The sequence below is a fragment of the Arachis hypogaea genome, chromosome 16 (assembly GCF_003086295.3).
Source record: "Arachis hypogaea cultivar Tifrunner chromosome 16, arahy.Tifrunner.gnm2.J5K5, whole genome shotgun sequence".
In the NCBI taxonomy this organism is placed as follows: domain Eukaryota; kingdom Viridiplantae; phylum Streptophyta; class Magnoliopsida; order Fabales; family Fabaceae; genus Arachis; species Arachis hypogaea.
Genome location: NC_092051.1, coordinates 119,420,296 through 119,447,195, shown reverse-complemented (window position 1 = coordinate 119,447,195; position 26,900 = coordinate 119,420,296). Strand labels below are relative to the sequence as shown.

Here is a 26,900-nt window from a genome sequence, read left to right as displayed (position 1 = left end):
TAACTATTAATGGTACTGCAGTCTACGTTAATAATTTTGATAAATAAAATATTAAAATAAATAAATATGTAAATAATATTATTAATTGAAGTGATTACATACATTTTATAAATAGATATGGTAATATTTGTTTATTAATAAATGAATAGTTATAACTAATATAATAAATATATTTTTGTTGATGCAGCCTAACAGAAATTTGTTGGTGCGTAAATTGGATCCGCCACAGAGTTGGAATTCGAGGGTCGAAAACTACTTACGCGCCACTGGATTCTACCACGTATCTAGGATTGGGATGATAAGAGGATTTCACCCGTTGTTAGCTGCTCTGGTTGAAAGGTGGAGGCCGGAGACTCACACTTTTGTGTTGCCGGTGGGTGAGGTTACAGTGACATTGGAAGATGTCGCACATATATTTGGGTTACCAATTGATGGAGAGCCTGTGAGTGGATGGACTGATAGTAGTAGTGATTTTGTTCAGAGTCAGAGCATGGCAATATTCAGACGTCAACCGGTGCTCAGTCGTAATTCGAAATCCTATATAAAGCTTGGTTGGGTTCGAAGTATTAGAGATGAAGAGCCGTTGGATACTGAAGAGTCCATAATGAGATACATGAGATGTTAGATTTTCTGTCTGTTAGGGTCGACTCTATTCACAGATAAGTCGACCGCATACGCCCATGCGAAGTATCTACCGTTGCTTCGCGATTTCGAGCGGATCCATACTTATAGTTGGGGTTCAGCATGTCTTGCACATATTTACAGAGCACTATGCCGTGCATCACGATATGATACGAAGGAGATGGATGGTCCTCTTAATCTGTTGTTTGTTTGGGCATGGGAGCGAAACACTCGACTGCGGGATCTACACCCTCTTATGACCTGGGATTTCGTACCGACCCCGGAGTATCGGGATTGGTACATGCGCTCGTACGGACATATGCTGAGATTGACGGTGTATGTTCCTCAGCCAGCTGCACCACAGCCACCTGCACCTCAGGTCCCACATGCACCTCATGTCCCACCTCAGTATGCAGTGTTTGAGCCAGTTCCTTATTATGTACCACAGCCACCACAGCCACAGGACCAGAGTGCGTCCAGCCACCATTCCCAGCACTCTCAGCACAGCCACCATTCACAGCACTCTCAGCCGATGCTGACGATTCCAGTCGGTCATGATTGGTTTGACTTTTCCATCGGCGGTCACGGAGATCAGCAACTACAAAATTGGGCCAATGCTAGTTTGGGTGGTTAGTCAGATTTTAGTGCTATGCATTCACCGTCAGCCTCAGCTGATCCACGTGGGACATCAGTAGGTATGAGCCATGGTTTGTAGCGTCCTGCTTCCGACCACATGTCAGAGGGTGCATCGTGTGATAGTGGTTACATTCGGCGGACATACACACTTGTTGACGAGTTCAACCCCGGTGCATCTGCTCCAGCAGAGGCAGGTGGGTCGGCACTGCCGGCAGAGGCGGGTGGGTCGGCACCTGGAGAAGAGGCAGGTGGGTCAGCCGCTGCAGATATGGGTGACGCAGTTCCCGGTCACCCATATGACCTACGGACGGAGCGAAATCCACCCGATAGGTATACTCCGTCAAAGCCAGGTCTGGGCATAATGGGTAAGGGACTGAACTGGATGGGCCGTAAGAAGTGAGCATGGGGTTGGGGTTTTTAGATTTCATACTAGGGTATCAATGTAATATGTATTTAATGTTCTGTATGTTCGCCAATGTTATTAGTAGTTAAAAATTTGTATCTTTGCTTCAGTAAGGCAGTAAATGTTAACATTATCATGGTCTTAAACATCAATGGATAACCTCAAATTTAAAATTACAAACATGACTAAGACAAAAAAGAAAATCTATTATAAAAATGCAAATTCAAGGACTGAAAATAAAAATAAAAATAAAAATTCAAAGATACAATCACACTGAAAATAAAAGTCATTCCCCCCCACCACTTGATCCAGCACGCTGAGGACATCGACTCCGACTATGTCCTTGAGCACCACAGAGACGGCATATCCGAGGACCACGCATGTCGCGTAAGTCCATTTCGTTCAAGTATCTGGTCAATTTTGGGCGACCTTTCGACGTTCGCCTCAAGGCGGGATTAGCGACCAATGTGGGTCCCTCATACGCAGACCATGTCTCGGCATCACCTAACGGTGAGAACTCGAATCTATATACCTTACGGATTTCTGTCATCTTGTACACGTCATGCACATACACGTGCCAGTCGATCCGCTGGTTAGCACAGCAAGCAATAACATGGCGACATGGTATTCGTTCCACCTGAAAGTGCCCACAATCACACGTACATCGTGCAAGATCAACGACTAATACCTTTCCGCTACTCATTTCGCGCACCTCAAATACTTCATTCCGTCTGTCAAAACGGTGCACAACTATATTCCCAGCCTGTTGCATACTTGCCTCTATCCGCTGTTGTGCGAATACGGAATAAGTATATCCAGCACGTTTGCGTTCGTGAGACTCAGCACTCTTCCGTGTGAAAAGTTCATTTAACCGATAATACGTTGCTCGGACTAGCGCCAACACAGGTAGATTACGGGCACCCTTCAACACTGAGTTAATGCACTCGACAAGGTTCGTCGTCATATGGCCCCATCGATGTCCCTCGTCGAATGCCAATACCCAATGTCTAAGTCCAATGGCATCGCACCACCTGGTATATGCTTCGCCTCGCTCTTGCAACCTCTTATAGTTGATGTTATACTCCTCCACCGTTCTTGAATACCCAATATTGACCACAAGCTTTTGCAAGTGAGGGACTTTGAATGCTCGTAGGAAGTTGCTGCCGATGTGCCTTATACAAAACATCCACCATGCTCTTGGAGGTTGCCAATCACCTCCGGAACGATTTACTGCTGCTCGAATTGACTCATGCCGGTCCGAGATGATACCCACACCATCTTTTCTAACAACATGCATTCGCAGATTCCTTAGAAAGAAGTGCCACGCATCAGCTGTCTCCCCTTCCACCAAGGCAAAAGCGATAGGCACAATGTTTTGGTTCCCATCTTGTGCAACAGCTACCAGAAGTGTACCTTTGTACTTTTCATATAGGTGTGTTCCATCTACCTGAACTAGGGGCTTACAATGCCTGAATGCCCTAACGCATGGATTGAAACTCCAAAATACGCGATGAAGTATTTTTACCCCTTGCGCCTCTTCATTCCCATTGTAGAGTGGGCGTGTTTCTATCTGGACAACTGACCCAGGCATCTTCTAAACCATAACCGAGAGCCACCACGGCAAGGCTTGGTAACTCTCTTCCCAATCACCGAAAACTTTCACTATGGATTTCTGCTTTGCCAACCAAGCCTTTCGGTAACTGATGGTATAGTTGAACCTTGACTGGACTTCGGCTATTATAGTTTTCACCTTTATGGACGGGTCAGTCTCGACCAATGGCCTTATAGCCTCAGCAACTGTGTCCGAGTCCAACTTGGAATGATCCTGTGAAATCACTCCCATCGTGCACGTGTACCTACCGTTGTATCTGCGTATCTCCCAACAACCTTTTTTCCGTATCAAGCTGGCTCGGATTAGCCAGTCGCACCCGCGCCCATACATCTTGCATTTTGCATAGAACGTCTGTGGCTCAGACTCATACACGTCGTAGTCAACTCCTCTAGCGATAGTGTAACTTCTAATTGCTGCCACGACCGACTTTCTAGAACTGTATTCCATTTCAATCCGGAACTCTCCGTCCTCGGGATCAACAACGCCTACAGAAAGTGCCCATCATCGTTTATTAATCAATCCAAATTATATATTAAAAAAAAACATATTATTCGGTCATCACGTACCTATGTTTAAATATTCCGGAAACTCCGCTGCATGCATGGCGTCGAGATCCAACTCACGCATAAAAGGTGGCACGTTCATCGGTTGACTGCTCGATGGGTGAACCACTACATTATCAGCTGCTGTCTCAACTCCCGCATCACCATCCTGCTCTTCGTCACCGGCTTCATAAGTGGCTTCGAAGTCCTCTTCGCTGTCACTACTCATTCCCTCGTACACTGCAGCTCTATCATCTCATTTTGAATCCCTTCCGCCTCTACAGTTTCAAACTCAACATACAGCTCAATCTGTGGCTGTCGCATCTGAGTCTGCCGGTGAATTTGAAACATATTACGCATAGTCACTTCGTCAGTGACTGGCATGGTATCAAACTGTATTAGACCACCAAAAACTATAACCGGATTCCGGTACAGAATTCTGCTCACTCTCATTAATGTACCGTTCTCCATGCTTTGACAGAGACCGTTCTGAAGTTCCATAAACGTCATCGCGCATGGAACCACAAACGAAAACGGATTCTGACACACAAACCTCACTCCCTCATGAGTATTACGTATTATCTCACCGTCACGATACACTACTAACTTTGCGGTATCCTCCATTACACCAGAAACACACTCAAAGAACACTCTCACACTTCCTCAGAATGAAAATGAACCCAGCCACGGCCTTATATATAGAGTAGCATTCACTACGAACTCCAATCACGTACTGCCACGTGTCAGGACGCCCCTGCGTGCTGACTCAGCACGCCCCCACTTGATGCCCTCGTGTACCAATCAAGCTTGGCCACGTGTCCATCACGCCCCCACGTGATGCCACATCACCATCACGCCCCCCCCCGTGCTAGGTCAGCACGCCCCCACGTGTTGCCTACGTGGACCATTTCTGCTTCTACACGTCACCATCACGCCCCCGCGTGCTAGACCAGCACGCCCCTACGTGGTGCCACGTGTCCACCTCAGGCCGCGCCACTTCATCACACGTACCACTTGTCGCAGGCAACATGCCCCTGCGTTTTGGGCTTGCATCCATCATTGGGTGAAACACACCATTGCTCCATTTCTGGCCAAAACACCCATTTGCTTCCCATATTCAAATTCTTGAGCCCATTAACATAGATATTAATGTGATAATTATATCCTGACGTGTCATTGATTCGTCGCAACCATTAATTCACGTGTTAGTAAGACATCAACAGAATTACAGATTTTGTTTTTGATATTAGAGTAGCAACAGTACTTTTTTTAAATGTGGGTTAATTGTGTGTTATTTTTAAATATGAAACCGTTTAATTAGATAAACAAAAATTAGACCGTCCGATTTGTGAAAATCGAAGTACAGAAATTGGATCATTCGATTTGTGAGAATACAGAAATTGGATTGAAGGATTTGTGAAATCGGATCGAAGAATTTCTGTTAAAAAATTTTTTAAAAATTTGAAATATAGAAATCGAACCCTCCGATTTGTGTATCTTCCATACTTTTAAAAAACATCAAAAATTATAATGTTAAGGTATATCACTACTTTTATTTTCATATACAAAAAAAAAAAGCCACAGAATTATTACATCATGTATTGTCTTATCTAAAATATAATTGAAACACATTATTAAAATATTAAGGGTATAATTGAAACTAAATATTAAACATAAAATTAAATAAAATGTAAATGTTTAGACTTTAGAAAAAAAAATATTATTTACTACTTAGTAAAAAAATTTTTAAATAAAAATTATATTGATAGTACTTTTAGAATGTACCAGTTCTATTCAAACTTACTTTAATACAGTAATAATTTTATTAAAAATAAAAATTTTGGTAAGCATTACTTTTAGTAAATTGTATAATTTATTTTATTGAAGCGTATCACTTTAATTATATAAAAATAATTTGAATATCTTTAATTTTTTTTATATAATTTACTAATAAATGTGTGATTATACTTATAGTAAGTAATTTAGTATCATATGTTTTTATGAGTGACGACACTTCTTCAGCATACAATTTCTATGTCAATATTATCGTTAGCGGTGTTAATGTTCAATAATATAATTAAAGTATTAAAAATAAAATTAAGATAAATTAAATATGAAGAATATTTTTAAAATTTTTTAAAGGTCTAGGATATAAAAAATATACTTTATCCTAAAATTTTTAAAAAAATTAAGAACAAAACTTAAATTCAAATTAAATGTTATGGAGGAAAAACAAAGTATTACCTTAAATTTTAAAGGACACCATCATATTGTATTTTGTATTATTCATTTTTCTTTTTATTTAAAGATAAGGATAATCACTAAAAGTAGGTAAATCAAATCGGTACATTGCCGTCTAAGAATAATCATAGATGTTAGATAAGTAAACACTAAAAGTAGGTAAATCAATTGAACTAATAGAAATTATTAAGGTTAATTATTTTTATTCATCTAATGGCTTACAATTTAGTTAGGTCTAAACTAATTAAAAGTCTAATCTATATAGTAAGAGTTCAAATCACACTTTAGAATCTATCTGACCTCATAAAAGATCGGTCTACGCAGCGCTAATATGGTCCGACTTATTTAAATAAGTTAAATATTAATCAATTCTTATTATCTTTATTATTCATCTAAAAAAAATCTTAACAACTTCTCTAATAAAAGGAAATAACAAATTCATCATCAAAGATGGAACTCTACTCAAAGTGGTTATTGACTTTATATCTACACTTATAAATAATCTGATACCCTTAAGTATTTTTCGAACTCAATCTATTAAAAAACCTGCTTAAACTCTTACTAATTTAAGCATCGAAGTCTCTTACAGGTAGGGGTGGCAAGCGGGGAAGGCCGCCCCACCCCGCCCTGTCCCGCCCCGCCAGAAGCCCGCCCTGCCCCGCCTAGTGAGGCGGTCTCAGAATCCCAACCTGCCCTACTTAGCCCGCCAAATATCTTTTTTTTTTTTACTTTTAACTATTAAATAATATATATAAAGGCATAAAAAATTTCTTCTGTTTTTTACTTTTAACTATTATAATTTCTAAAAGTATAAACAAATTATAATTTTTATATTCACAAACGTTAAAGTCTTTGTAATTATAAATATTGTTCCCAAAACAAAAAAAAAACATAATCCAAAACATAATTATAAATATTATCTCTAAAACAAAATAAACATAATCCAAAACACTCAATTTTCATCTTCATTCTCTAGTAAGTTGGGTTGGGGAAAGTTGAGTTTTGGCAAAAAAAATTGTAAAAATACCCCTTACAAAAAAATACTAAGCCCGGCGGAGAAGCCCGCCCCGCCCCGCCAAAGCATGCGGTTTAGGCAGTGTGGGTTAAGCGTGCTTTTGCTATTTGGCAGTCCCAATTTTTCAGCCCAGCCCGCCTTTTTTGGCAGGTTATGCGGACCGGCCTGACAGATTTAAGCCCGTTTGCCACCCCTACTTGCAGGTATATCACCCCTACTTCCTTAAGAGAAACTCGGAAGGCAGCACCTTGATACCAGCTGAAGTTGGACGATGTCTCAAAACCTCGCATTTAGGCCAAAATACAACCCATTTTCAAGTAATCTTGGGGACAAGTTCCCAAATTAATAATAATAAAAAAAGAAACTCATTATTTACAAAAGAAAAAATATAATTTACTCACAAATAATGTGTTATTTTATCGTATCCAATGATCTTTTAATTTTTGATCATCTAATTTCATTTGTTCAATAATCACTAGATATTATTATTAACATATATTTGAAGCATAAAATCCCCCTCTAATCAATTGATGATACATGATAACCTTATGTCATTTTCATCAATTTCTTGCCACATGCACACTCACTCACAGAATCACAATCACTTACATGCCCATGAGTTGCAAATGTATCAAAATCAAAGGACATTATTGTAACTAAATCAAAAAGGCTCAAATGTACTCTAACAAGGAACATCCATCCACTTTACTAGGAAGTGGGCACAGAATATGAACTTCTACCTCTTCTTTTGACATAGCAACTGCCAACTAGCATGCCATTAAATAGTAGTTCTTATATAAAGTGCAAAAATGCACTAACCAGAATATAAAACTTGAGGTCTCAACTTAATGACAAATGTAGACCTTGAGTTCAAAGAAAAGAACCATTACTATTCATTGAAATGAAATGAAATGTAAGCCACAATATTCCTAGTTCCCCAAAACATTTTAATAAAATAATAATTTATCTTCATAGTTCACACTATAAACCAAAAACTCCCAAATATTAATCATTGAACTTCATAACAACCTCTTCCTCTTAATTACTCAATCTCCCAACTTCAGTTCCCACTTTTCTCTTCCACAAAGTTTCAATTTTTATATTTCCGTTGCAATTTTCTCTCAAATGGGTATCAAAATCTTCATGGTTTCCTTCATTGTAACCTCAATATTTCTCATTTTCTTCTACATCCCCATAAGACTAACCACACCAATATCTAACAGCAGAAGCTACTTCAATGCAATCAAATCCGTCAACAACAACAACAACAACAGAACATACCCAGTTACATTTGCCTACTTGATCTCTGCATCAAAAGGGGATTTTGTGAAGCTCAAGAGGTTGATGAAGGTTCTGTACCACCCAGGGAACTACTACTTGATTCACATGGATTATGGGGCACCACAAATTGAACACAAGAAAGTTGCAGAATTTGTGGCCAATGAACCTGTGTTTGGTGAAGTTGGGAATGTTTGGGTTGTTGGGAAACCCAATTTGGTGACATACAGAGGACCAACAATGCTTGCAACGACCCTTCATGCCATGGCAATGCTTCTTAGGATCTGTCACTGGGATTGGTTTATTAATCTTAGTGCTTCTGATTATCCTTTGGTAACACAAGATGGTATGGTGAGTGGCCTTAATTAAAGTGGTGTCAAATTTTATGTTATTTTTTTTTCTGTTGTTTCATAAGTATTATTTGTATAATTATACTCCTTACCCTTAGTCCTTTTTGTTAATTGTTGTTGATTTGCATATGTTGATGATTACTATGAATATTTTTCAGATCTGATTCAAGCTTTTATTGAGGTACCAAGGGATATCAATTTTGTACAGCATAGCAGTCGCTTGGGTTGGAAATTGTAAGTAGCATTGTTGATTTATTTAGAGTTTTGTGGTTTGTTTCTAAATTATTCTAACTTTTTTTGCTTTTTTTTAATACCCTTTTTTCAGTAATAAGAGAGGGAAGCCTATGATTATAGACCCGGGTCTATATAGTCTTAATAAATCAGAGATTTGGTGGGTCATTAAGCAAAGGAGTCTCCCAACATCTTTTAAACTCTACACAGGTTGGTTTTTTTTTTTACTTTTACTTTGCCTTTCAATGTCTATTCTTATTATTCTGGGTTTTGTTATTAGTATTGATAATATACTTAATTTTATATTGTTCATTAAACATACACACACATTCTTATTAATGGATTTGGTGTTATTAGGATCAGATATAATATCCCATCTAATAGTAATTAAGATATGAATCAAACCATTTTTTTATGCTAATATGATGTGTGGTTATGAATCTTATTTAAATGGCTTAGATCAGGACGATGTGAAAAACTCTGAAACCTGAATAGTTGTACCACGAGTTGTCTTTTTAAATATTTATATGGTGCAAAACTGCAAACTGCAATGATCAATTAAGATCATAATTATTTTCATGGGGTTAAGGCCCTTAGTTATTTATATAGTTATATTTTACATCTTATCTCTATTTTTAAATATTTTTCTTCCCTCTTGTCTTTACTTATTGGTGCGTATAATATCATTCTACATTTCATGTCACTAGCTTAGGAAATTTTGGATTAGAGCAATATTTTCTACATTATAAAGGTCAACATTTGCTTAATAATGATGTAAAACAAAGCAACAAAAACACCTGAACCTATAGAGTTATATAGGTAGTGATTGGATTTAGGGTTAAATTTAATTTAATTAAAGTTTAAATATTATACAACTATTATTAAAGAGTTGTGGATGGTACCAAATTGTCCTAGTCAGATCTTGGCAATTGGTCATGGTCATGGATGCTTGGTAATTATTAATTAAATGGTTGGTGGTGGTGCTAGCTGTTCATGGATTTGAAGAATCACATGTGGCTTCAACAACAACTTTACCATACCTTTGTCGGTTGAGTGTAATTATATTGAGTGAAACCCCACACCTATCACTTATCAATCACCAAGAATTCAATAGTATCTCTTCTTAACTATTATCATGATTAATTAATTCTTGGATAGCTCTTCAACTTTGGGGGATGCACATGTTCATGTGTGACATATGACAATTTACTTCTAAATTTTTAGACTAAATATCAAACTTGTAAAGGGGGAAAAACTGCATAACCAGGTCCTGCAGTGTGAGGTGTCCACTATTTCTTGTTTGATACACATGCAACCATAGATGCCTTATTACTTAATACTTTTAGAGCTGTTTTGATTCCAGCAATACACGTGCCTTCTTTCTCAAAGTGAAATTTGTGTTTAGATAAAAAATACTATATCACCAATAAAATTTATAATTTTTAGTCAATACTTTTAAGTTTTAAATACTAATTTTAAGTCCTAAACTTTTAAAAATAAAGTATTACATTAAATATTGACTAATATTGATAAAATGTATTGGCTCTTAACATTTCTCAATTAATTAATCAATTCAATCACATTTTTTTCTCTGTTTTAGTTGCGAATTTAAAATTTGTAAGTAATGTGAGCGAACAACATTATAGCAGCCAATTTTAGTCAACAGTATAACAAGTTGCCTAACAAATCCTGTATAAAACCTACTAAAGATGAGCTTTTATTAATTTTAAATTTTGAATTTTTTTTTAATTCAGTTTTGAATGTTTTTATTTTTAGGGATTTTAGATTTTTTTTTTCTTATATTAAATATTAGCTGCAATGTTGGTTATGTAATGTTGACTGTCAAAATTTTCTCTTATCAACATAAGATGGCATCTCTTAGGTAGCGTTTGGTGGAGAGACAGAGACAAAAAGACCGAGACTGAGAGACAGAGACTAAGAAACATGGATTAAAATAAATTTTAGTATTCTGTTTGGTGCAAAATAGGAGACATGAATTGAAACAAGAATAAAACTCTAATTTAATTTGCACAACGGGTAAAATTAGAATTAATTAATTGAAATGAAAGCATTTTAGGTATAAAATGTTATTAAAGTTTCAGTCTCCATCTCTAAAAATTTCAGTCCCCCTATGTCTCTACTTTTTGGAGGTACTGAAATACTGAAATTTTAGAGACAGAGACAGAAATTTTAGTACCAGTCTCTGAACTAACAAATACGATACTGAGTCTCAATCTCTCAGTCTCTGTCTCAGTACCTCAAAACAAACGCTACCTTAATGGTGTTTAGCATTGCACTACATTATTTGAATATTGTCTCTGAGATAGAAATATAGAAATACAAAGATAGTAAATATATAAACCCGTTTGGTTGTGAAGACAAAGCATAACTTTTTCTAGAATTTACAGTTGATTTACGATCTAGAATCTAAAATAAACAAAACAATTTGAAAAAACATTGGCTTATGTGAATGAAAAAGGTTGGCTTTCTATTACTCGTCCCAAAAATAGTTCAGATAATAGGGACAAATCTCTTTTTTCTTTTTTTCTTTTTTTTTTTTTTATTTCAAAGACAGAATTCAACGCAGTCTTGAGACATAATATTGTATTATACTTTTAAAGATGCATGACATATAATCCATATTTGTGACATATATGTTGAATCAACTAGATTAATTAATAATGTTCTTCGGAAATGGCAAAAACAATTTCAGGTTCAGCATGGACAATACTATCAAGATCTTTTTCAGAGTATTGCATTATGGGCTGGGAAAATTTGCCAAGGACCCTTCTCCTTTACTACACTAACTTCGTGTCGTCGCCGGAAGGATACTTCCAAACGGTCATATGCAACTCTCATGACTACAAGAACACCACTGCTAACCATGACCTTCATTACATCACTTGGGACAATCCTCCAAAACAGCATCCGAGGTCTCTGGGGCTGCGAGATTTCCGGAAAATGGTTATGAGTAGCCGTCCGTTCGCCAGAAAGTTCAAGCGGAGTGATCCTGTCCTCGATAAGATCGATAGAGAGCTTTTGAAGAGACATCATGGGCAATTTTCTTTTGGTGGATGGTGTTCATCAAAGAGTGATGGAATTCATAGAACATGTTCAGGTTTGAGGAGTGAGAATTATGGTGTGCTCAACCCTGGTCCGGGATCAAGAAGGTTGAAGAGTTTGATAACAAAACTTCTAAACGAAAGATTTTTTCACAAACAGCAGTGCAAGTAAACCATTGATTTATTCTTTTTCCTTATAGGTTTATACAATTGCTCACTTGTAAAGACCATATTCTAAATTTGGTTATGATTTAATCCATCATTTTCTTTTTCTTTTTTGCAACTTGAAGTTTTATTTGTAAAATTTATCTTGATGAATACTAGAGAATAGAACACCAAACAAATAGGAGCAAGAATTGATAGTAGGATCTTCTTAGGAGGGACCTAGACATTTTGTCAATCCATATCTCCGAATCAGATAAGGGGTGGTACCTACAAGATAGTCTGACAATTGGGTTAGTTTAAGTTCAAGAGCTATTAAGATTAGATAGCATACCTTTCGAGTGGGTGTCTCACCCAATATTTATAAGAGTAATATTACACATTCAGTGAGAGAGTTTGAAATAAAATTTTGGGGGCAAAAAATTTACCATAAAAATTTAATAATAATATTTATATTAAAATAAAATTTAATAAATATAATTCTTCTTTAAGTTTGTTATTAATAAAATAATAAATAAATAATTTTATAGATAAAAAATATAAAATAGTTTATAATGGTACTCTTCGAGTCTTAGTGACTTGAAATCTTCAATAATTGAATCAGAACTAAACTTTTCAGCAATTTCTTTCTCAATGTAAATAATCAAACTATCTGCGAGAAAGTCGTCCTTCATCTTGTTTCTTAACCTTGTCTTCATTATTTTCATTGCTGAAAATGATCGCTCTGTAGTAGCTGTAGAAACTGGAAGAGTTAATATCAAACAAATCAATCTATCAATTAAGTAATACCCTTTTGACTTTTTTGTTTTTGCTAAATATTTACACAGTTCATGAATCGTTGACAAATTCTTCATTTCTAGATGCTGACAAGTATCAAGAATAAAATGCTGAAGCTGAAAAGGAAAATTAATCTTCTCTTGTTCAGTAAAATCTTCAGGATAGTAATTGTCAACAAGAGTAGAAATCTTAGCAATGTCAAATTTTTTGTAAGCATTCTTAGGCGTGAGAGTAGAGCTCGGACTTAGTAGATCCATTGCTTGATCATTAAATCTGCTATTTAACTCTTGTAATTGCTTATTAATTGTGACTACAAATATCTCCACTCTAAAATAATGCTCAACTGTAATATTATATTTTTGGTGACGCGAGCGTCCTTGCCTTGCAACATAAGAAGCAGTTAAATCAGGAATTAGAATATCATGTTGCTCACAAAATGATTTCACATTTTTTAATAATTTCCCCCATCTGTCATCTCTCATACTTTGGATAAGTGTTTTTGTAGAATGAACTAGTTGCACAACATTAACTATGTCTTGAGACTGCTTTTGTAAAGCTTGACAAAGAATATCAGTTATTTCCATAATATCTTTCATCAAATACAAGATTAATACAAATTCAAATGAGGTCAAGGTATTGTAAGCACTATCTACATCACCACGTTGAGAATAAGTTGATCCATCAACAATAATATTTTGTAAAACAGTCAACGTTGCACCATACATATTTATCAAACTACAAATAGAAGAGAAATGAGAACTCCATCGAGTATCACCTGCTCGTCTCAATGTACCAATTTGGTTTGCCCTTTTACCAGTTTCAAGTTCATCAATCTCTAATAAATGGACAATTTCATTTTTCTTGACAGCATGTAACTCATCATGTCACTTACTAGAAGAACAAATGATATTGACGATGAAAGTCAATTTTGAAAAAACTAATGGACAGGAATAACTTCTCTTGATGCAGCAACTAATGCAAGTTGTAATCGATGAGCAAAATAGTGGATATAGTAAGCATAAGGGAAATCTTTTAAGAATAATGGTTGTAACTCATTCCATTCCCCTCTCATGTTGCTGGCACCATCATATCCTTGACCACGAATATTAGAGACATTAAGACCATGTCGAGAAAGAATGCCGCACAATTCTTGTTTCAGAGTTAATGATGTAGTATCTTTGACATGTATAAGATCAAGAAAATGCTCCTGAATAAAACCATGTATATCAACAAATCTCAAAACAAGTGCCATTTGTTCTCTTTTGGATTCATCACGAGTTTCATCTACTACAATGCAAAACTTGGAATCTCCAATTTCCTCACAAATATGCTTTCTCACCTTGTTTGAGAGAATATGCAATATTTCTTTTTGAATTTGATGTGAAATATATTTTGCATTATATGGAGCATTTTCTAACACAGTTTTTGCAACTTCGTCATTGTAAGATGCTATGAGTTTTATCATTTCAAGAAAATTACCTCGGTTTTTTTTATTCTAGAGTCTCATCATAGCCTCTGAAAGCACAAGCTTGAAATGTAAGCCAATGAGTTGCATCAATGGAGGATTTTAGACGCAATCGATTCTTTTAAATTTTCTCAGAAATATGATCCTCAATTACATTTTGGATGTGACTTGTCTGATTCAGTAAATCTAGACATGCTCCAACTGCATTATTGTGTGGTGAGCAAGGATCTTGATGAGCAGATATTTTATACGCTTTTTGGCGTTGTTTTCATATAGTTTTATTATGTTTTATTTAAGTTTTATTATGTTTTCATAGGTTTTAGTGCAAAAATTCACATTTTTAGATTCTACTTTGAGTTTGTGTGTTTTATGGTGATTTCAAGTATTTTCTGGCTGAAATTGAGGAGCTTGAGTAAAGGTCTAATTCAGAAGCAGAGAAAGGACTGCAGATGTTGTCAGGATCTGGCCTCCTTGCACTCGAAGGAGCTTTTCTGGAGCTACAGAAGTCCAAATGACACTCTCTCAATGGCTATAGAAAGCTAACATCCCGGGCTTTCCAGAAATAGTTTATACTTTGTTTTGGAATTGACGGCTAATCCACGACTTCGTTGGGGACTTCTCGAGACACCAGTTCAACCGAGGTATGGGAAGATTAAGGTCTTTGTGGTTAAGGCTAGAACCAAAGGCGTAGCATTCTCTGATCCGGAAGATTTGACCTTGTTTTTGGTGTTTTGAGTAGGACCATCAAGGGAAATGGACTGCAAGAACTTCACCCTCAATCAGACTGGATGTGGACTAACCCTGGTGTTTAGCCTAGAGGAAGATTGGCGACTTCTCAAGAAAGGCGTTGATCACATACAGCCTGCCATAGAAGAAATCATTGAGTTGGCATAGATAGTGAGACCGAATTAATCCAGAAGAATAAAGCATCTCTGAAGCCTTAACCATCTTCTCATCGTTGCATTCACCATCAACTGAGTAATGTTATTTTTATTTTACTTTTATGCGCTTTAAACAAACAAACAACTTTTCTATCTACCTAACTAAGATCTACAAGATAACCACAGCTTGATTCAAGCCAACAATCCTCGTGGCATCGACCTTGATTCACTCAGGTATTACTTGGACGACCCAGTGCACTTGCTGGTTCAGTTGTGCGAAGTGTAATTCTGCGCACCAAGATTTTGGCGTTGTTGCCGGGGATTGTTCGAGTTTGATCAAACTAATGGATTATCTTGTTTCTTAGATTAGGTACTTTTTAATTTTGTTTAAGTCTTTTATTTTCTTTTTCGAAAAAAAACCCTTTCAGAAAAGCAAAGATTTTTTAGTCCTGTGTTTTCTTTTCAAAAATTTTTCAAAACCTTTTCTTTTTTATCTTTATCTTTTCTTTTGTTTTCTTTTCAAAAAAATTTCAAAACCTTTTCTGTTTTTGGATATGTATTTTGTTTTGATTTTTTTTACTTTGAGTCTTCCCTTTTTCTTGTTTTCTTTTTCAAAAATTTTTCAAAACCTTTTCTTTTCTTTAGTAATCTTTGTCTTTTGTTTGAGTCTTGTGTCAATCTTTAAGTTTGGTATCCCATCTGTTTTTATCCTTTTCTTTAAATTTTTGAAAGTGTTCTTATTTTCCCTTCTTCATATTCGAATTATTCTTGGTTATTTTCCTTCTTTGATTTCAAAAATTTTAAGTTTGGTGTCTCTTTGTGTTTTCTTGCTTATTTTTGCAAAATTTGAATCCTTGATCCTAAAAATTTGAAGTTTGATGTCTCTTTGGTGTTTCTTGATTTTTCTCTCCCTTAATTTTTCAAAAATTGTTCTTGAGTGTTCTTCATTGTGTTCGAATTGTTCTTGGTTTTTCTTTCTTGGTATTCAAGTTGTTCTTGTTTCTTTTCTTGTTTTGATCTTAAAAGTTTTAAGTTTGGTGTCTTTTGGAGTTTTTCTTTGCAATTTTCTAAATTTTGTGTCGTTAGATCTAAAAATTTTAAGTTTGGTGTCTTTTGGTTGTTTTTCTCTTTCTTCATTAATTCAAAAAATAAAAAAATATCTTATCTATCTTTATTTCAAAATTAATTTCGAAAATCTCAAACACAATTTCAAATTTTAATTTCAAAATCATTATCTTATCTTATCTTAATTTCAAAAATCAAATTTCAAACCTTATCTTTTTTTATCTTATCATGTCTTTCTTTTAATTTGATTTTATCTTATCTTATCTTATCTTATCTTATCTTTTTGTTATCTTTCATTAAATTTCAAATCATAATCTTATCTTATCTTAATTTTAAATTTCAAATCTTTTCAAAAATCAAATCTTTTTCAAATCTCTATCTTATCTTATTTCAAATTCAAAACTCAAAATTTAAAATTCAATTTTTCAAAATCTTTATCTTATCTTGTTTCAAATTCAATTTTAAAAATTTAAATTTTAAAATTCAAAATTCAAAATTCAAAATTCAAATTTTAAAATAAAATATTATCTTATCTTTCAAATCTTTTTTAAAATTCAAATTTCAAATCTTATCTTTTCAAATCTTTTTAAATCTTTACTATCTTTTTAAATTTGATTTTCAAAATCTTTAAATTTTAAATCTTATAATATATTTTAAAATTCAAATTTTAAAATTCAAATTTCTAAATCTTTATCTTATCTTGAATCAATTTCAAATTTTAAAATCAAATCTTTTTCAAAAAAATTCAAAATAAAAAATTTTCAAAATCAAATTTTTTCAAAATATTTTCAAATCTTATCTTATGTTGTTGACTTATTCTTTCAAATCTTGTTTATTAGTTATTTACTTATCTTATCTTATTCTCTTTTTTACTCTTCTTTCTCTCTCTTCTTTTTCAAAACCTCCTAACTAATTCTTTTCTCTTCTTTTTTGAAAATTCTTACCTCTCTCTCTCTCTCTCTTCTATTTTCGAAAATCATCTACTTCTTTCTCTCTCTTCTTTTTCAAAAATCACCTTTAAAATTTTCAAATCTTTTTAATTAATTAGTTGTCTTAAAATCTTCTTTTATTTTTCTTTCTCTTTTTTTTTTTCGAAATTAACAATTAATTAAAATAAAAGAAATAAAAAAATTAATTTCGTTTTCTTTTAAAAAAAAATCGAATTCCATCTCTCTCCCTCTACCTCTATTCTTCTTGTCTTCTCAAGACATCTTACTGGAAGTGCTCTATACTCTAATATAGAGACACACACTTTCCCATTTTCTTATTTCTTGACTGAGTGTACAGGAACAGGAAGAGTTCACCATGAACCCGAATGGGGATGAACAGTTCAGAAGAACTTTGGGGTCTTATACAGCCCCCACTCCTGACTTCTACCGAAGCAGCATTAGTACCCCTCCTATTGGAGTAGCTCATTTTGAGCTCAACCCACAATTAATCACTCTAGTGCAGCAAAACTGCCAGTTTCAGGGACTTCCTCAAGAGGAGCTGATAAACCACTATTTTATGGTTTATCTTGTGCTAATTTGAGTGGTTTTTATCAATTCTTTGCACACTTATTCATACAATTTGTATGGTTTTACAAATCCTTCCCAATTTTGTTCTATGATTGAAAACTTGCTTCCTAAACCTTTAAATTGTGTATTTTTAATTCCCCTTTATACCATTCGATGCCGTGATCTGTGCGTTAAGTGTTTTCAGGCTATATAGGGCAGGAATGGCTTAGAAGATGGAGAGGAAGCTTTCAAAAATGGAAGGAACACAAGAAATAAAGGAGGTGACCAGCGAGGATCGACGCGCACGCATCGCTCACGCGTGCGCGTGCTTTGGAGATTTTCACAGCGATGCGTACGCGTACCTGACGTGTACGCGTGACAAGCAAAATTGCACATCGACGCGTGCGCATACCTGATGCGTACACGTGACACGCAAAGAGAACCATCGACGCGTATGCGTGACATGCGCCACGTGCAGAAATCGCAGAAGATGCTGGGGGAGATTTTGGGCTGAGTTTGGACCCAGTTTTCAGCCCAGAAACACAGACTAGAGCCAAGGGACAAGCAGAGACTCAACACACATTCACTTTTACGCAGTTTAGCTTTTGAGATCTTAGAGAGAAAATACTCCTTCTTCTAGGGTTCTTCATATTCATAGATTTCTAGTTTTATGCTTTTGGATTGGATATTGAGAAGAGTTACTACCTCCGTTGAAGTTTCTATCATTCTAGTTTGTTTCCTTATTTCCTTACTCTTTTATCACCCATTTACCCTGTTCAGATGTTACATATGGATATCTTTGATTTTGGAGTTTATTAATGCAAAGAACTATTTTTACCTTTAATTAATTTTCTGCTATTAATTAATTTGAATTACCATGTCTTCTTTTTCCCTTTATATGTCTATGAGAATGGTATTTATGTCAATAGAGTAGACTCCTAACTTGACGTGGGAGTTGTTTAGTAGGAGACCCTTGAGTTGGAATACTCAAGTGTTGATTTTAATTGGAAGTTGTTGGCTAATTCTCTAGTCACTAATGCTAATCCTTCCATAGGAGAGGATTAGGACTTGTGAATCAGAGTTGACTCCATTACTTGACTTTCCTTTATTCGGTAAAGGTTAACTAAGTAAAAACAACAACCTCTTACTATTACACTTGGGAAAATTCAACAAGGATAGAACTTTCAATTAATCTTCTCCCAGTCAAGGCTTTTTATTTTAATTACATAAAACCTCTTGTTAATTTTCATTGCTTTACTTTATAATCATTTATTTTTCTGCTCTCCAACTCTAAAATTTCTCGGAAAATTTCTGACCAATAAAATAGCACTATTTTGTCAACTCGTTGGGAGACGACCTGGAAATTCTACTCCCAGTATTTTATTCTTAAATTGTGACAACTCTTTTTAAATTGATAAGCAAAATTTTTGTCGGTAAAGAACTGTACTTGCAACACTGTTCTTATTATAAATTTCTTAATCGGTAATTTTTCGCCCGTCAGGAGCCCACAGAATTCCTTGCTGAATTCCTGCAATATGCTGACACAGTGTACACTGATGGAGTAGACCAAGATGTCTACAGGTTATTGCTCTTTCCATTTGCTGTGAAAGGTCAAGCAAAGAGGTGGTTGGATAATCAACACAAATAAAGCTTGAAAACATGGAGTTAGCTGGTGGATAAGTTTTTGAATCAATACTTTCCACCAAATAAGTTAACCTAGTTAAGACTGGACATTCAAGACTTCAAACAAGGAGATAATGAACCCCTTTATGATACTTGGGTGAGATACAAGATGATGCTACGAAAATACCCTACTGAAATATTTTCAGAATGGGTAAAGTTAGATATCTTCTATTATGGACTCACAGATATGGCTAAAATGTTCTTAGACCATTCAGCTGGTGGTTCAATCCACATGAAAAAGACAATTGAGGAGGCTCATGAACTTATTGACACAGTTGCCGTGAATCAGCATCTGTACTCAGTCGATGAGACCTCCATGAAAGGATAGGTTAAGGCAATATCTATTGAGTCTAACCCTCCAAAGCAAAGTGAGTCATTACCGCAGCAACTGCACTTCCTTGCACAACAAATGTTGAAATTTCAAGAGATGCTGCAAGAAGCCCGAGCCTCTAACAGAACTATAGAGGCACAGTTGAGTCAAACTAGATAGCACTTATCTAAACAGATAAGAGAATAGTTTCTGGCCCTCATTAGTACCAAGGAGGCTGAGCCTAAAATGGTACACACTGTTAAGGAATTAAATGAAGAAGAGACTCAAGAAGAGGCTGGAAGTACTTTGTTGCATGCCCCTCTTATGGGAAGAAAGCCTGAAGCACCAGACTCTCAGATGCCCCAAAAGGAGACCAAGGATGAGCACTGCTCACAATCCTTGGAAGGCTATGAAAAGCTGCATTTCAATATTCCTTTTGCTAAGATTTTGGAGCAATGGTCTCTATCTACTGGAAGAAACCTCTCTGATGCTGAGAGAGGCGAATTAGTGATGAGGTTACAGAAGGATTACATGATTATCAAGGTCCTTCAACCTCTACTACCCCCTGACAAAGGAGGTACTGCCATGCAGAGTGCAATACTGAAGCCTCGTCCCTTGGTGAAAACTCATATAGTTTCCCCAGACATCAAACTTAAGTTTGGTGTTGGGCAGTCACCACCCACCAAGGAGGAAGGTCCCAAGTGGAAGATGCATAGGGAATGGAGAAACAATACAACCCCTACCCTAACAAGCAAGGAGAATCAAGCTCATCACACTAAAAGAAAGCTTGTTAGAAGGAATTCAAATTTGAGGACACTAATCTCCTCTTCTTCTCCCATGGAGTCATTTCTATTAACCAACTGGAAGAAGAGGAAGAAAGTCAGCAATCAAGTGTCAAGCTAATGACATTAAAAAAGTGCTTATTAGGAGGCAACCCAACCATGAGTAGTATATTTCTGTTCTTATTTCTTTTGTTTATTTTCATTTGAGTTTATTTTTAGAGTTTTCCCTTACTTTTTAATATTTATGATCATGTGCAGTAGTTAGAACAGAAACAGAAATAGTCAGAGCTGAAAACAGAACACCCTGGAGTAGAGTCCTTGTTGGCATTGAGCGCCAAACAAGGAGACCAGAGTGGGGGTTCAACGCCCATGAGGAGCAGCAAAGCTGGTGCAAAGCTAGCGTTGAACGCCAGCTAGGGGGCAGAGACCTGGCATTGAATGCCAGGAAGAAGCACCCTAATGGGCGTTCAACGCCCTATAAGGAGCATCAAGCTGGCATTGAATGCCAGCCAGGAGCGAGAGTTGGGCGTTCAACGCCCACAAGGGGCAAGAAACTCGAATTCCCTAGCCCCCCAGAACCAGTGGGTCCCACAAAAACTCCAACTTCCCCACCTAACTTTCTCATTCCCAATTGTTCATATTTGTTCTAGGACGAGCAAAATTCTTAAGTTTGGTGTTGCAAAAGCTTTTCTTTTTACTTCTACCACTCCTAAGTATGGCACCAAAAACTAGTGAAACCTTAGGACAAGCCCATCACTAAAAGAAGGATGGAGTATGTTAGATAACTGGCGCATGGACCACAGCAAGAGCATGCGGAGCTGCCTCAACAAGAAATCCCTGAGATGCCTTAAGGATGTATTTTCCTCCCCAAAAATTTTTTTTGGGACCAATGGCATACCTCTCTAGGAGAGTTAAGCTCCAACATGGACTAACTAAGGATGGGACATCAAAGAGCCATGAGAGAAGAACAAAAGAGGCAGGGGTGAGACATAGAGGAGATCAAGCACTTCATTGGATCCTCCAGACGGAGTAGTAGCCGCCATCATTAAGGTGGATTCGTTCCCTTTACTCCCCTGTTGCTTATGTCATTTATCTGTTTTCCGTGTATTTTATTTTATTTTATTTCTGTTTCTAGTGCACGATCATCTGTCTTTATGTCTTAAAGTTATAAAATATTTCATGCATCTATCACCTTGCTTAAAAGAAAATTTTAATTGAAAAAGAAAAGTAAGATGCATGAATTTCGAGTTTTATATTAGGAATAGTTTAATTATGTGATGTGGTGGCAATGCTTTTATTTTCTGAATGTATGAATAAACTGTGCATATTTGATGTTAGAATTTAAGAATGTTGGTTCTTGAAAGAATGAGGATACAAGTGAAGTATTATTGGTAATCTGAAAAATCCTAAAATTGATTCTTGAAGCAAGAAAAAGCAGCAAAAAGCAATAAAAAAAAACATATGCGAAAAAAATATAGAAAGCAGAAAAAAAGAAATAAAAAGCAGAAAAAGCCAATAGCTCTTTAAACCAAAAGGCAAGAGCAAGGATCCAAGGCTTTGAAAATCAATGGCTAGGAGGGCCTAAAAGAGAAATCTTAGCCTAGGAAGTTCAATTGAGCTGCTTCCCTACTATATGCTTGTGGTGTGAAGGTGTCAAGTGAAAAACTTGAGACTGAGTAGTTAAAGTCGTGGTCCAAAGCAAAGAATGTACTTAAAAATTCTGGACACCACTGGCTGGGGACTCTAGCAAAGCTGAATCACAATCCTAAGGGGTTCACCCAGTTAAAGTGTCTGTGGCATTTATATATCTGGTGGTAATACTGGAAAACAAAGTGCTTAGCGTCACGGCCAAGACTCTAAAAAAGCTGTGTTTAAGAATAAAAAAGAACTTAACTAACAGAATCATTAGTATCATCTGGAATCTGAGTTCCTAAAGATGCCAATCATTCTGAGCTTCAATAGAAGATGCCAAAACTATTAAGAAGCAAAAAGCTACTAGTCCCGCTCATCTAATTGAAACTGAATTTCATTGAGAACTCTAAAATTTATTGCATCCTTATATTTCTTTTTATCCTACTTTGTTTTTGGTTGCTTGGGGACAAGCAACAGTTTAAGTTTGGTGTTCTGATGAGCGGATCTTTTATATGCTTTCTGGCATTGTTTTCATATAATTTTTATTATGTTTTATTTAAGTTTTATTATGTTTTCATAGGTTTTAGTGAAAAATTCATATTTTTAGATTCTAATTTGAGTTTGTGTGTTTTATGGTAATTTTAGGTATTTTCTGGCTGAAATTGAGGAGCTTGAGCAGAAGTCTGATTCAGAAGCAGAGAAAAGACTGCAGATGCTGTCAGGATTTGACCTCCGTGCACTTGAAGGAGCTTTTCTGGAGCTACAAAAGTTTAAATTGCACGTTGTTAACGGCTATGGAAAGCTAACATCCAGGGCTTTCCAAAAATATATAATAGTCCATACTTTGTTTTAGAATTGAAGGTCCAATACTAGCGTTCAACGCCAGCCACCAGCTCATTCCTTAGGAAGCAACTGGAGTTCAACGCCCAAAAGGGGGTCCCTAGCTAGCGTTCAACGCCCCTAAGGGACATTAGCACATGGGAGACACTCAATCTCATCCCAAACACTCACCAAGTGGGCCCCAGAAGTGAATTTTCGCACTCCTAAGTCTAGTCTATCATATTTCTGTAATCCTTAGTCATTAGATTAGTATATATAGGAGAAGATCACCCATGTTTAGGATCTTCCACCACTTTACACTAGGGGTGCATATGACCCGGCCCGACCCGGTCCCGAACACTTTAGGGGCTAATTTTGTGTGATTTCATTGGGTTTAGGGTCGGGTAAGGGTCTCAAAAATAGACCCGTCATTATTTCGGGTCGGGTCCGGGCCATAGCTCGGGTCACCCGAAGTCGGCCCGGTGGCCCGGTCATCATACACAATTAATATTTTGTGTTATTAGTGATGGATCATGACTATTCTTATGTGGAATTTAAGTATTGTAAACCTTAATATTTTGTGTTATTAGTCATTATAAGACTATAATTTAATATTTTATGTTTAGAATGTATAAGACTTTAGACTAATGCATAATATTGTGTTATTTGTATTGATTTAAATATTTGGTATTATTAGACAATATTAGTATTGATTGTGGTTATGCTTTAATTTTGAAGAAGGACTGGTTCTTGTTATATTTTTCTAAATGAATTTTACCATGTTAAATAATGGTTGGAGTCTTGGAAATTTGGATATTTTTACATGCTAGCTTACAAGAAGGTATCAACGTAATGTAATGTTAACGGCCCGGTTTCACCCGATTTTTTACCCGGTATAATTGTGGCCTGAAAGTGTATTAGTTTCATCGGGTCTAGGGCCGGGTTCGGGTCTAATAAATAGACCCGGTGTATATTTCGGGTCGGGTCTGGGTCACATCAAATCCAACTTCACCCGACCCATGTGCACCCCTACTTTACACGTTTTACATTGTTCTATGTACAGTATGAGCCACTAAACCTCCTAGGTTAAGGTTAGGAGCTCTGCTGAGTTTTATGGATTAATAAAAGTATTACTGTTCTATCTCAATTCGTGTTTGATTCTCTATTCTAAGATGTATCTTCGTTCTTCAACCTTATGAATGAGTTGAACCGGCACAAGGTTATCTCTATTCTACATGGGTTCAGTGAGCATCTTTCATCGGATATCAATGAACCACTAGTAATGCAAAGAGTATTTTTCCATTTAATTTCTTTATTTGCTTGATTATCTCAATTCAATTCCAATTATCATGTTTTCTTTCTAATCCCTTTACATGCATGCAAAATTGGCATCCATGTCAATGGAGTAGGCTTCCAACTTGGCTTTGGAGTTGATTAATGATTAGCGGATAATTTATACGCTTTTTGGCATTGTTTTTAGTATGTTTTTAGTAGAATCTAGTTACTTTTAGGGATATTTTCATTAGTTTTTATGTTAAATTCACATTTCTGGACTTTACTATGAGTTTGTGTGTTTTTCTGTGATTTCAGGTATTTTCTGGCTGAAATTGAGGGACTTGAGCAAAAATCAGATTCAGAGGTTGAAGAAGGACTGCTGATGCTGTTGGATTCTGACCTCCCTGCACTCAAAATAGATTTTCTGGAGCTACAGAACTCAAAATGGCGCGCTTCCAATTGAGTTGGAAAGTAGACATCCAGGGCTTTCCATAAATATATAATAGTCCATACTTTGCCCAAGTTTAGACGACGCAAACTGGCGTTCAACGCCAGCTCTCTGCCCAATTCTGGCGTCCAGTGCCAGAAACAAGTTGCAAAGTGGATTTCAACGCCCAAACTGGCACAAAAGCTGGCGTTCAACTCCAAGAATGACCTCTCCACGTGTAGACTTCAAGCTCAGCCCAAGAACACACCAAGTGGGCTCCGGAAGTGGATTTATGCATCAATTACTTACTTCTGTAAACCCTAGTAGCTAGTTTATTATAAATAGAACTTTTCACTATTGTATTAGACATCTTTTGATCCTGGATTGTATCTTTTGATCATATTTAGATCTCTAGACCTCCATGGGAGGCTGGCCACTCGGCCATGCTTACCCTCTATTCACTTATGTATTTTTAACGGTAGAGTTTCTACACTCCATAGATTAAGGTGTGGAGCTCTGCTGTTCCTCAAAGATTAATGCAAAGTACTACTGTTTTTCTATTCAATTCATCTTATTTCGCTTCTAAGATATTCATTCGCACTTCAACTTGAATGTGATGAACGTGACAATCATCATCATTCCCTATAAACGCGTGCCTGACAACCACTTCCGTTCTACCTTAGATTGAATGAGTATCTCTTAGATCTCTTAATCAGAATCTTCGTGGTATAAGCTAGATTGATGGCGGCATTCATGAGAGTCCGAAAAGTCTAAACCTTGTCTGTGGTATTCCGAGTAGGACTCTGAGATTGAATGACTGTGACGAACTTCAAACTCGCGAGTGCTGGGCGTAGTGACAGACGCAAAAGGATAGTAAATCCTATTCCAGTATGATCGAGAACCTCCAGATGATTAGCCATGCATTGACAGCGCATCGGACCATTTTCACAGAGAGGAATAGGACGCAGCCATCGACAAGGGTGATGCCTCCAGACGATTAGCCGTGCTGTGACAGAGCATTTGGACCATTTTCCAGAGAGGATTAAAAGTAGCCATTGACAACGGTGATGTCCTTACAAAAAGCCAGCCATGGAAAGGAGTAGGATTGATTGGATGAAGACAGCAGGAAAGCAGAGGTTCAGAGGAACGAAAGCATCTCTATGCGCTTATCTGAAATTCTCACCAATGATTTACATAAGTATTTCTATCCTTCTTTTATTATTTAATTTCGAAATCTCCACAATTATTTTATATCCGCCTGACTGAGATTTACAAGGTGACCATAGCTTACTTCATACCAACAATCTCCGTGGGATCGACCCTTACTCACGTAAGGTTTATTACTTGGACGACCCAGTGCACTTGCTGGTTAGTTGTATCGAAGTTGTGACAAATTATGAATTGAGATTAGAGCACCAAGTTTTTGGAGCCATTACCAGAGATCACAATTTCGTACACCAAGTTTTTGGCGCCGTTGCCAGGGATTGTTCGAGTTTGGACAACTGACGGTTCATCTTGTTGCTTAGATTGGGTAATTTTCTTCTTATTTTCAAAAAAGTTTTAAAAAAAAATATTTTTCAAAAATCTTTCAAAAAAAATTTCTCATCTGTTTTCGAAAAAAAAAATATTTTCAAAAATATATTTTTCTTCAGAATTTTTAAGACTGAATTCTAGTGTTTCATGAAGAATGTTGAAGCCTGGCTGGCTGTAAAGCCCTGTCTAATTCCTTTGGATATGGTATGTCAGGCGTGTCATGTCTGAGTTACATACTAAAGCTTGGCTGGCTATTAAGCCATGCCTGACCCTTTGATTAGAGCTTTAGTTTAAAGAGCATAAGATTCCTGGAATTCATATTAAAAATTTTGGAATCCTTATTTTTCTTTTTTCTAAATAATTTTCGAAAAATATAAAATAAAAATCCAAAAAAAAATCATAAAATAAAAAAAAAATCAAAAAAATATTTCATGTTTCTTGTTTGAGTCTTGAGTCAGATTTTAAATTTGGTGTCAATTGCATGTTCATCTTGCATTTTTCAAAAATTCATGCATTCATAAGTGTTCTTCATGATCTTCAAGTTGTTCTTGGTAAGTCTTCTTGTTTGATCTTTGCATTTTCATGTTTTGTGTCTTTCCTTG

General features: G+C 36.1%; 3 protein-coding genes across 3 annotated transcripts; 1 reads left to right on the top strand and 2 right to left on the bottom strand.

Moving 5' to 3' along the window:
* Positions 1-1,946: 1,946 nt before the first annotated feature.
* Positions 1,947-3,251, bottom strand: LOC112757422 (uncharacterized). The gene has a single exon (XM_025806012.1). The coding sequence runs from the start codon at positions 3,249-3,251 to the stop codon at positions 1,947-1,949; it is 1,305 nt and encodes a 434-aa protein (XP_025661797.1).
* Positions 3,252-7,829: 4,578 nt separating this feature from the next.
* On the top strand, positions 7,830-12,274 carry LOC112754747 (beta-glucuronosyltransferase GlcAT14A). Its single transcript, XM_025802499.3, has 4 exons — positions 7,830-8,694; positions 8,857-8,932; positions 9,024-9,139; positions 11,643-12,274. Exons 1-4 carry the CDS (start codon positions 8,196-8,198, stop codon positions 12,161-12,163), a joined length of 1,212 nt encoding a protein of 403 aa, XP_025658284.1. The 5' UTR covers positions 7,830-8,195; the 3' UTR covers positions 12,164-12,274.
* Positions 12,275-12,801: 527 nt separating this feature from the next.
* LOC112757421 (uncharacterized) lies at positions 12,802-14,395 on the bottom strand. The gene is made up of 3 exons (XM_029293863.1): positions 13,877-14,395; positions 12,979-13,790; positions 12,802-12,895 (listed from the first exon to the last, which is right to left on the bottom strand). Exons 1-3 carry the CDS (start codon positions 14,393-14,395, stop codon positions 12,802-12,804), a joined length of 1,425 nt encoding a protein of 474 aa, XP_029149696.1.
* Between the last annotated feature and the right edge of the window lie 12,505 nt (positions 14,396-26,900).